Here is an 11,445-nt window from a genome sequence, read left to right on the forward strand (position 1 = left end):
AATTTTTATTATTTAAAAAATTTTTGTTTATAACAAAATTAATAACATAAATAAAATAAATAATTTATAAAAATGTGTTGCTCAATAAAAACAAAATGTTATGAACACAACTTTCACATGTATGTAGTTTGTTTAAAGCGTAAATATTAATATATGTGTTTTATGCCCGTACAATCTTCTTAAGCGAGACTCTCATTTTCTCTTTTTAAAGTCAACAGAGAAGAAGAGATAGAGTTTTAAGCCTTGTCTAAAGTCAAAGTAATGTTGATGCAATCGGACCTTAAATAATTATCGAATTATCTAATTAATCATTCGCTTCAGCTGGAATATTCCGTGTTACATCAAGTACTACTGGAGCACGACGTCACTTTACATATATTGATGGACGGCGACTTCCAATTCGAGAAGGAGAAAATCAGCAAGATTTTCTACGGTTTAGACGCGGCCAAATCATACACGAAGAAGGATTCTCGTGTCTTGATTGGCGACGTGGATCTGAGGAGACAGGTCAAGCTCTCCAAGAATGTGCTGGGTTATTGCACGCCGCTGTCCCTAGAGACGAACGGCACGATATTTAGCGGAGACAAGTTACGTCTTGAGAAATCGACTTCGATCAAAAAGTTTGCAAGCGTCTTTTCAAAGAGGATCGCTCTCACAGCCGAGCCGAACAAATGTCAGTTCTGTGAGTGCACCGCTGATAATAACGGCGTCACGCAGATGGAATGTATGCCGTGTATATATCCGACACCTGTGCATGTGAATTACGTGAGTGTACGTATCACACGCTCTATTAGGCTGCGTTCGAGGAGTCCGCTATCAACGCTATTGTGTTATTCTCTTCTCTATCTTTATCGTTTATTATATATAAAATAAGAATGATGCAATAGTGCTGATAGCATGCTTCCTGAACGCAGCCTTAGAAGCGTCAAATAAAAAGTTCGAAGAGATACTACCAAAATTTAAAAGATATTCCTACAAGTTTGTCATCATTTAGAACAGTGCTGGGATTTACTTGCACATTTCGATCGATTTTTAGCTTGGTTCCTGCCCCTTACTTCACCAAATAAGCCTAAATGTCGATCGGCATTTAGATTGCGTGCGGATTGATGAAGTAAAGAGCAGGAACCAAGTTGAAAATCGACTGAAATGTGCAAGTAAATCCCAGCACTGATTTAGAATATGTCTAATTGAACAATCTCTTTATTGTATTGCAGGAGACTTTTAATCTCAACGAATCACTCTCGATGATGCCGTCGTTGGACGATGTAGATTATGGCCAAATCGATATAGAGAACGACTGAAATAAAATTAAGGAAATCCATACACTTCGTAAATAGATAATATAGGATGCTAGATAACTCGCTGGTATATATATTAGCTGTATTTATTTATAATATATCTTATAAGATGCAGTCCACTTGATGCTACAAGTACTTCGAAGCATTTGGATTGACCAATCAGAGGAAGAATTTACTAATTGACCAATCAAAAAATGCTTCGAAGTATTTATAGCATCAAGTGACTATTTTTAATATAGGTAATATACCTACCTCCTTTTTCAATCCAAGATTTGTCTTACAATAAATTAGGGCATTAAACTTGGTTCGCATTAAGAATATCTATTGAAAACATACAGAAAATTTAAGCGTATAGAATGAATTTGCAAAAATCTATGTACATTATTTCTAAATAACAATTGGCAATGTCAAATAGATTCTATGATTCATATTCTACGACCGCAGTTTTCTTTTACATATTATATCACAATTATTACAAAATTATCTGTGGCATGTAGCATAAATCATATATTTTAATATATAAAATATATCAAAATAAAGCACATCAAATATGCTACAAAATGAAATATATCACATCATTTGTAAATATTAGATATTAAAACATAAACGTTAGTTCCAAAATCAAATTCTTGACAATTGTTGGGATGAATAGGAATATATGTAAGGCATAATCAAGGAAACGGCATAATCACTATATAAAAGTACAACACAGGGTCGATATATAAAACTTTCCTGTCTATATATATTATCTGTATATAATATGTCTGAGACCTTATTATATATATAAAAATTTAATGCAAACCGGGAAATGGCAATTGATTCGCGTTACATTCTCAGCATCCTGAAACGCATTTACAATTTATTCCACAGTGGAATATGGCGAGTTTATCTAAACATTCTTTTCATGAAATCTTTCAATGTAACAAAGGAATAAACTCTATAACGCATAAAGTAATCGTGAAAACTTAATAGCCGACGCGAGAATGAAACGTAAGAGACCGCTTGTTCCGAAAACTTTCGATATGGCCGTGATAGACTGAATGTCACAATATACATAGACGGTGAGACGGAAGAGGAGAACCGACGATAATACGATAGCGCTCGGCCTCGCGGTTTGGCCACTATTCATAATAACATCAACCCAATCCGTTTGAAAGTGGTCATCTGGTTGTCGTATCATGGGCTTGCAGGTGATTGGGTGCGTCGGCAAATGTAAACTTCAATTTGTACGCTTCGGCTACTAGCACGCCTATTTCTGAATCCGTCCAATTTTGTGTGGGCAGGTTTTGTAGCATTAACATCAGCCCCTGTAATTATTGAAGAATGACAATCGATCTTTATCTACAAGGTTGTAGCATAGGTATATTTTCCATTTAAGCAACAAGTCGATATAAACATCATTTTTCTCGACAATCAGTAATTAACAAAGACACTTGTATCGACTTGTACCATCAAATGAAGAGCACACTAGAGCTAGCGGATGAATTACTTGAAAATCAGGTTGCAAGAGCAAGTGTCGCCTCCAACGAAGAAGGAAAGCTGCACATACATAGAGCTGAAACGAGGCGAATCTGTCAGATTCTGCCAAATACGTGTCCCACAGTCGGATGGTACAGTGAAGTGGGATTTCCCTGGTTAGCAGATTATTCATCCACCGAAAAGAGAATTGTAGATAATCCACTCCATGTTGATGCAAATGTTGATGCAATGGCGCTGAAAGCGTTACAATAAAATGTTTAAAGAAATGAAAAGGACAAACACAAAGCAGTGCGATATTCCTAGTGAGATATTTACCATCAATCCTTTGTATTAGCTCCTTTAACTGGTTCACTTTATGTTGGATCCCTAACTGAGCAAATATATAATTGTCTTGTATACCGTCCAAGAATTTAGATAGGCACCAAAAACTATCTGCTTCGATAATATCACGTTGTTCCTTTGATAACGACGCCACATCATAATTTTCCAGATCTTGCCAAGCTTGTATCGGCACCGCCTCTTGCAGAAAAACCAAGAAGAAAGGTGTCACGAGGTCATTCATACCCTATAACAACAATGGTTATACAAATAAGTGATACATAAATCTTTACTATATAACATAAATAAGAGATACGATTTTACGTTAAATACCTGAACGTAACCAGATGCAGGATGTCTAATCGCCCAAATGTACAATATTCTCTCGAATATCAATTGCACCGTCGTCTGTTGGAACAGCGAGATGAGCGGTGACATTCTAGGGATATCGATATGAATCTGGCGATACGTATCCTGAAAACCTTCATCCCGCTCGACATCATAATATTGCTTCACCAAATTCCAATAGTCCAATCGTTTACGTTCCAACGCGGGCTGTCTACGTTCTAGATTAGCCGGCAAATACTCCTACAATGGCACGAACGCAATCGCTTAACGTTTTGCGACGGCATTCTACTAAGTTTGACAATGCGATGTGTTTACCTTCTCTACTTACAGACAATAACCGCCAAGTGACGGAACGTAATTTGGCAGGTACGCCCGACCATGATAGCTGCCTTAATTCATCTAGATTCAGCACGGACGCTTCCAAAAGTAATTGAAACTTGTCCACTTTGCTCTCGCCGTCTGAACAAATTTACAAGTTTTTAAACTCTGTGTCTTAAACCTAATCTACAATATATTCTTTGCTTCCTGCTTTTATCATCAATTTTTGCTTCTTATCCTATTTCATTTTCTGTCGCTTAAGATAAAAGTTGACGAATTTCGGAAGAGACAAGGAACGCAGAAAGATGTTGATAAAACGGTAATAAAGAGAAAAAAAGACAAGAAGTAAAAAGTAAGAAACAGGAAGTAAAAAGAGCATATTGTAGATTAGGCTTTAAAAATTAGGCTACTAAAAATGAAATAAATATGAAATATACCTTGCTCCTTTGAAGGTATAAAAAATTTATTAGGAGCATTTGTCTGTCTCAGCGGCTGTGGTCTACCAGGAAATTGTGTCGGCTTGTGCTGAGGCGATGCACTATGCTTTAAATCTGTATCTTCACTCGAATGCTGACTATGAATCATCCGTGGGTGCAGATTCACGTTGCGTAGATGCAACGGCTGTACTGCCAGCCTCTGAAGGGCTTCTGCCTTTTTTTCCTCGGGGATAATTTTTTGTTGCACCATCTTGGCATTTGCCTGGGATGGCTGTGAACACTTATTGCCAGATCTATGACTGTTGATAACACTAAGGGCCGCCGAGTGGCTGACTCTCTTCGAAATCTTTACATCTGAGACTGTACAGAATTCATCGTCCCCTGAATCCCACGCGTCGTCCACGCTCTCCTGAAAGTCTTGAAAAGAAGTAGAGCCTCCACTTCCACCTGTACTACTGCTGCTGTTAGCAATACTAGTCAGATTGCTGGATCCAATCGTCGTAGGATTAAACTTGCTATACCTAACGTCCTGTTTTAGGCTTGGCCTTCAAAGAAAAAGTCTCGATTATTAAGTAAATTTACGAGAAACCATAAGAGAACAACATTGTGAAGAGATACACACCTTCCTGGTACAGCTCGTGTGTTTTTCTTCCAGAAAGACTGATGGGTCGAAATAGCCTGATGGTGGTAACCTTGATTTTCCATTGCTGTAGGAAACCAAGTTAGCTTGTACCTGGTAGTCTTTCAATACAGATGTTGCAGCACGGATCCTCATACCCTTCCAACAATAGCTAAAGATCTACAAGAACCAGAAATGCTATAGTACTTGTAATTCTAGCCATCATTGAGTGCTTTCCATTTGGTGATATAGTCGACAAGTGTCACTGCCTTTCATCATTCATTGAATATCGAGAAAGATAGAATGTTTGTATTGACCTATATCACTAAATGAAAACATCTATTGTCATTTTGTATAACAGATGTGTACTAAACTAAAAACATAGAATTATAAGTATGAACTTAATATGTGTCAACTATTATTCTCTAACACTGTTAGTCATAAACTTAGCATTTCTGAAAGATCAAAGAGTAATACAGATTATAAATATTTCATAATCTTATTATAGTCTTATACACACATGACGTCGAGCGTAACATCAAACGAGGTTGTCAACGCCTAAACAACTACAACGATGGAAGGGATAGAGAGGAATGAAACGGAAGGAGAGGACGGATTCTCCGAAATAACAAACGCATCATAACATATGATTCCCCAGTGCACCGACGAGGACGCGCTCGATTCCGACGCGCTGCGGGTGGTTCGCACAATCGAATTACAAGGACACACTCCGTGGCGTCGACGGGGATACACGTCTATATGTTGCGCGACGGAGAGTCTCAACGTCGCCGTTGACGAATTAAGGTTATGTTGCGTAAGCCGCGTCAGAATCGGCCGCGCAAGTCGTAGAATAGGAGAGGAAAGAAAGGAGGTACGAGACGAGGAAAAGCGTTCCTATACATTTCCTGTCTGTACAGTTGACGATCCCACGAGGTCAAGTGATCTAGTTTTCTGATTGGCCACGGCGTCGCGACGACGACGTCGTTGTCGTCATCGTTATCGGCGTACGTCGTCGTCGTTTCTGTCGTCACGATAGATCGCGATTTTGCCGAGCGCGATCACCGCGTTCCTCTCTCTCTCTCTCTCTCCCTCTCTCCTGCTCTCTCTCCTTCTTCCAGGACGCTTCCCAACGCTCCCGAAGACGCCGCGATCAACGCGGCGGCTCTGCTCGCTCGAGCGAGCAGGTACGCGATTTTGACATGCAGCCGTATGAGTCACGCGAGCGCTGCCACCACGAACCGCGGCCTCTCCTTTTCGCATCATGGCTTGTGCTATTTCATAAATTCATACTATTTGTTGACCGCGATCGACGTAATAATGGCTACGTTTACACCGTACGCTTAGTCCGCGACCTATACGATAGGTGTCTTTGTTAATCTACAAGATAAACAAGGACATCTATTGTATAGGCCGCGGCCTAAATGCACGGTGTAAACGTAGCTAATCTCTGCACGAAACAAACACGCGTACGAAAGCGACAGAGAAAGAGAGAGAGAGAGAGAGAGAGAGAGAGAGAGAGAGAGAGAGAGAACGTGAGAGAAATAAAGAGAATGTAAAAAAAGACGTGCCAGAAGCATTGTCTCGTGATCTCATTGTCATCCCATTGTTACTTATCTCTCTCACACATCGATGCTAACAGCGGTGAGCATGATTTAGAACGTAAATGGCGAAATCTGTCGAGAATAGATTTTCTCGGCGAAATTTGCCAGTATATATAACGTAATAGAATTTGCCAACAAAAAACAATAAGAATAACATTATAAATTTTCTAGAAACGCCACGGAATACAATAGCAGCGGGTTTATTACGGTTGTTGAAATGAAACGAGCAAATTCACTAGGTGTTGACTAATAAAGTTATATAAATATTCTGTATTTCGTTTACTTTTATAATTTTCATGGCACCTCGTTTCAAGAATCATAATAATCCTCCAGAAAAACTAGAATCTCTACCGTTATGAAATAAATTTCATTTAATTAATCCGTTTAAATATGCCGGCTGGTAGATTCAGTTTGGTTTTTGTTAAAAATCTATTGTTAGATCATGACAGATTTTACTGGTACATCGCTAATGTGGATATACACATACAGTCGAATTTGTTGGCACATCGCTAATATTTTATACATATCTCACGTACGAGTTGAATTTTCAGATTTTAACACCCATTTCCTCCAATTATGTAGATTAACTTTAATTTCGATTAACATACTTTTCATCTAGTTCTAAAAATTAGAAAAAGAGGAAGAGTAAGTTGAACTGCAGAGGATAAATTTAATCTAATCTTATAAAACGAGAATAAATTGCTGATTAAACATTTTTGCAGATCTCGAGTGCTTTCCTGACTGAATCGTAAATCATTTTCACGAAGCAAAGTACAATGTCATCTGCGATATATGTACATGTTATGTAACAATTTAACAGAGTTGGGAAGCATTATTTTTTTCCGTTATTATTTCCATTACTTTTAATAATAAACATGACGTTAGAATTTTTTATAACTAAATGCTAAGATTGTGCCAAGGTTGGAAAAGTCGACGTGTGAAAGCACAACCTTAGCGTTTAGTTATAAAAAATTACAATGTCATTATTAATTTGTTTGTTATAAAAAGTATATAATACATATTTTTATGTGTATAACGTACTATACTGAGAATGTTTTTTTTTTCTCGAAGCACATTATCAACCTTCGGACAGCGGACGTCGTGATATTCGCATGCAGTCAAAAGTGATCCAAGAATGAAATTGTTTTAAAACGTTTGAAAAACAATTTTTTATTATAATATGTATAAAATACGTAAAAATAAAAATACATATTTATTATAGAAACAAATATCCATTTATTCATTTTCTTCACACACACATACAGTTGAAAAGATTGAAAAGAGTAAACAACTCTAACTCGCGGATCTCGCGAGACTCGCTGGCAGAAGATTAACATCGACAAGATGAAGTATAATTATAATTAAAAATATCCGTGTTTTGAAGGCTTTGATATTGAATAATAAATCAATAACAAGTTTTTATCGGTATAAAAATCGCATAAGACTGAGAGAACGGAATAAAAGTGAGAGAAATGAACGATCTGTTTCTTAAGCAAGATAAGATTGTATCGATTTTCAAGAATCTCACAATTAGTGAAACATGATTTATACAATAAGCGGTTAAAGAATACACATAATATAAACGGAGGCGTTACGAAGCACTGAGTAGATACGTTCCAACGTAGAGCGCAAAATTTGGAGGGGCGCAAAATTTTAATAGACAGCGCTACTCTTATAAATATGTATAAAGCTAGCTACCTTACTTGATATTTTAAATGAATTAGCTAAAAGTGATTTTCTGAAAATCTTTTCAAATTTAGCGATAGCGTTACAGATTTTATTAACTGTGCCAATGTCTGTGGCAACTACAGAGGCATCCTTTTTCAAAATTAAAAATAATAAAGAATTATCTGAGAAATACAATGACGCAGACGCGGTCATGCAATTCAGCTATGACATCAATTGAAAAAGAATTGGCGAACAGATTTGGTTACGTAATCAGTCTTGATTACGTAACAATTGAAGACGTAATTAGAATATTTTCAAAAACTACCCTGATGAAAATTTTTCTTATAATTTTTAAACGAATTGGACCATTTTTCGGTAATACTCAGAAATATTCGGAAAGTTTACATCTTTTCTCAGAATTTTTCATACATGTGAATTCTGAAATATTTTGAAATTTCTCATCCTATAATTTAAAAAAAATGTTTTTTAATTTTTTAGATTTTATAACATTTCATCAGGAATTATACTTACAAAAAAATCTTAGAAATCTTACGATATTTCATAATTAACATATATAGAAAATTCTGAGAAAAGATGTAGATCTTCTGAGAAGTGTTCCAATTCGTATAAAAAATGTGAGAAAGTTATAAAATTATATAGAAATTCTGAAAAATTATATAAAAAATTCTGAGAAAGATTTTCATCAGAGTAAAGCTAAAAAATATAATAGTATGTTGCATTAAAGCGTCAAATATATTATTACAAAAGAAAATATAAAATTTATTGTATTCGTATTCCTGTGTTATGCAAATTGGTGGAAATTCCTTTTTTTTGGTTGTTGGTTCGTTGCCGTTGGCGGGGGCAAAGGCGGTCGTAACGTTTCCGAATGCAAAAGATATTTGAAAAGCTTTTTTCGAAATTAAAGTCCATTCTACAATTGCGTAAGCGTAGTTGTATATAAATGATTGTAGTTGTAAGAATTAACCAATCATCAGTCAAATATGAAGAAAATATTCAACTATCATTAATCAATTCTTACAACTACAACCACTTACAACTACGCTTACGCAATTGTAGAATCGGCTTATCATTCCCACATTCGAAATAAAGGCTATAATTAAAATTGCATATACTTTATAATGGAATGTGTAAGTACATTATACTTTACGTATTTACTCAAGCGATTATATAATTAGAAAAGAGTTCATTATAAAAGCGTTGATTCTCGTTTATTCAAAATCGACCTCAATTTGTTGCATAGTTGCATAGTTGCATTTTTACAACTTTTTATTTAATACTTCTGCTTAATATTCACTGCAATTATCTTCGATGAAAATACATAAGGAAAATTGCAAACTATATTAAAATGTGAATACTTTTTAATAAAACAACTTTTGCAATTGATAAAATTATAAATTTATAAAATATACTGAAAACTCCCTTAATTATGTTTCGATTATCAATAAATAATCACTATATTTAAAATTGAATTATATACTTAACCAGAAAACGAAATAATTAACTAAATGACAATTGTTGAATTGAAGTAAATATGATTTTATTCTATTCGGAAATAAAAAAAGTAGAATTTTCATTATATTTTACAAGTGTACTCTATCAAATGCAAATATTTATTTTATTGAAAAAAATATTTCTATTTTTTAATATATTTTAATATTGGTCACTGATTGTTAAATAAAAATAAACTGATACACGTATGTACAATATGTATTTTACGGAATCAAGGGTATTTTATGCATTTTCTTTACTCTTTTGTTAGCCTTAGAGTCCATAAAACGCAACGGTAATTCCGTTTGGCATCTTCAACTTATCACTTTAAAGAAGACTATTTTTTGATAAATTTTTGGTCGTTATCTTTAGCTTCTTCCACTCAAAATAGTTCCTTACATTTATTTTGCGAGATAAGAATTAAGTATTTGAAAAAATATATTTGTGACGCAGCGATAGATTATATTATTATAGATAACAGATCGTAGATGTAAATGTAGGATTATAACATATGCTATACTTTATGCTTTTTATTATACGCATTTAAGAAATCTTGAGAAATTTAATATTTTGTAATTTCCGATTAGTATAGCTTCTTTTTCAAACGTCATCAAAAATTAGATTTTTGCGCAAAAGACAGTGACAAATCAATTTCTTTTTAAAAATCTAAACTTTGCACATTTTTGATATATATTTTTAACTTAGCAAGCTTTTAATTATTGAACATAGATTTTGTTTCTTGTAATTTTTCATATTTGTAACAGATATAATAATTTTATAATAGTAGCTTCAAAAATATTGTTAATTTAATGATTATTAAATGTAACAATGAGCATCAACCAAGGTTCAAGAGAAGGAAAAATCATCAAGAAACTAAAGTTTAATCAAACGATCAGTTTTTATTTCTATGTTAAGCAGAAATTTTCTATTTCGTACCATTCTCTACCTATTTTGAAAAAATTCTAATCCAGCGGACGTGTCAACGAAACTTGAAAATTGAAACCATCATTTTCTTCTAACTTAGATCCTAAATTCTAACATTTTTTTTCAAGGAAAGATCTGAACTGGCGGATACCGGTGTAATAAATTAGAGTGAAACAAATCACAAAGAAGAACCAACACTATTTCTTTTTACTCCGACTTATTGCAGTAGTGTCTCTATAAAATATTCTTAGAATATATATATATATATTGTATATAAATATTAAAAAGGGTAAATAACATTCATATAACATTCTAGGAATATTGTGAACTTATAGGAGTATTCAAAACTTCCTTCGAAAAAGTATAGACTTCTAATCCGATGGTGTGGGCTCGCCTTTGTTACAATCCGTCACCTGCGGATGATCACGTGCCGCCACCACCGCCGCCGACGATGACGAGCTCATCGCTCGTCGGCGTCAACCGTCAGTGATGCACGCGACGTGCTCGCCGTCGCTTCTCGGTGTTTTTCGGTACTGCTCGGTAATCGGCCGGCTTCACGCGGTTTGTTCGGGCCTCGGGGACGGCCGCGCCAAGAATCCGTTGCATTCCGCTGCATTGTTCGTAGCACGCGTTCCGCGGAACGATCGGTCTAGGTCGGCTGTGGGTCGGTTCGTTTCACCCACGTGTTTCCGGACTCGTGGATGACACGGGATGCTGACGGCCAGGACGGTGTAACTCGCCTGCCTCCCTCAGTCTACCCCGTTTCCGTTTCACGGCAACGATCGATTTTCGCCACGTCCACCCGCGCCCTACGCCTAACGCGCGCGCGGTTCTACACTGAAAAAAAAGATTGACTGCTGCAGCAAATTAAATGGTTAAATATGGCATAGCATTTTTAATTGGTTGCAGCAGCCAATTTTTGGTTG

The 11,445-nt window shown here is 35.7% G+C and overlaps 3 protein-coding genes across 9 annotated transcripts in view; 2 read left to right on the forward strand and 1 right to left on the reverse strand.

The window, feature by feature from the left end:
• The window catches only part of Apoltp (Apolipoprotein lipid transfer particle), a 22,040-nt gene extending 20,257 nt beyond the window's left edge, over nucleotides 1-1,783 (forward strand). For both annotated transcript variants that reach the window (XM_018451680.1, XM_018451679.1), the window contains 2 exons: nucleotides 322-771; nucleotides 1,215-1,783. In XM_018451680.1, the coding sequence (XP_018307182.1) occupies nucleotides 322-771; nucleotides 1,215-1,301 (537 nt within the window). In that variant the 3' untranslated portion in view covers nucleotides 1,302-1,783. The remainder of the gene's footprint in view (nucleotides 1-321; nucleotides 772-1,214) is intronic.
• Nucleotides 1,784-1,840: 57 nt separating this feature from the next.
• Tbc1d22 (TBC1 domain family member 22) lies at nucleotides 1,841-6,165 on the reverse strand. 3 transcript variants are annotated; one of them, XM_018451713.1, is made up of 8 exons: nucleotides 5,718-6,165; nucleotides 4,821-4,997; nucleotides 4,199-4,743; nucleotides 3,772-3,902; nucleotides 3,429-3,683; nucleotides 3,093-3,342; nucleotides 2,788-3,011; nucleotides 1,841-2,605 (listed from the first exon to the last, which is right to left on the reverse strand). In XM_018451713.1, exons 2-8 carry the CDS (start codon nucleotides 4,901-4,903, stop codon nucleotides 2,459-2,461), a joined length of 1,635 nt encoding a protein of 544 aa, XP_018307215.1. In that variant the 5' UTR covers nucleotides 4,904-4,997; nucleotides 5,718-6,165; the 3' UTR covers nucleotides 1,841-2,458. The 3 variants fall into 3 exon arrangements, with proteins under 3 accessions (XP_018307215.1, XP_018307216.1, XP_018307217.1); XM_018451714.1 differs by lacking the exon at nucleotides 5,718-6,165 and adding an exon at nucleotides 5,338-5,709; XM_018451715.1 differs by lacking the exon at nucleotides 5,718-6,165 and having other exon boundaries at nucleotides 4,821-5,133.
• Nucleotides 6,166-11,000: 4,835 nt separating this feature from the next.
• LOC108724962 (tetratricopeptide repeat protein 39B) overlaps nucleotides 11,001-11,445 on the forward strand; it is a 9,435-nt gene continuing 8,990 nt past the window's right edge. For 2 of the 4 annotated variants that reach the window (XM_018451689.1, XM_018451687.1), the window contains exon 1: nucleotides 11,001-11,049. The gene's annotated coding sequence lies outside the window, so the exon portion shown is untranslated. Of the gene's footprint in view, nucleotides 11,060-11,084; nucleotides 11,394-11,445 lie in introns of those variants that run through there. The other 2 variants (XM_018451690.1, XM_018451692.1) reach the window with 2 other exon arrangements.

The sequence above is a fragment of the Mycetomoellerius zeteki genome, unplaced genomic scaffold, assembly GCF_001594055.1.
Source record: "Mycetomoellerius zeteki isolate Tzet28-1 unplaced genomic scaffold, Tzet1.0 scaffold316, whole genome shotgun sequence".
Classification (NCBI taxonomy): domain Eukaryota; kingdom Metazoa; phylum Arthropoda; class Insecta; order Hymenoptera; family Formicidae; genus Mycetomoellerius; species Mycetomoellerius zeteki.

Excerpts from the sequence above, each read along its gene's own strand:
- Tbc1d22 (XM_018451713.1), bottom strand. The coding sequence starts at position 4,903 with ATGGAAAATCAAGGTTACCACCATCAGGCTATTTCGACCCATCAGTCT. Across the intron at positions 3,903-4,198 it reads TATACCTTCAAAGGAGCAAG|ACGGCGAGAGCAAAGTGGAC; the intron begins GTATATTTCATA and ends AAATTTGTTCAG. Across the intron at positions 2,606-2,787 it reads TCTTGCAACCTGATTTTCAA|GGGCTGATGTTAATGCTACA; the intron begins GTAATTCATCCG and ends CAATAATTACAG.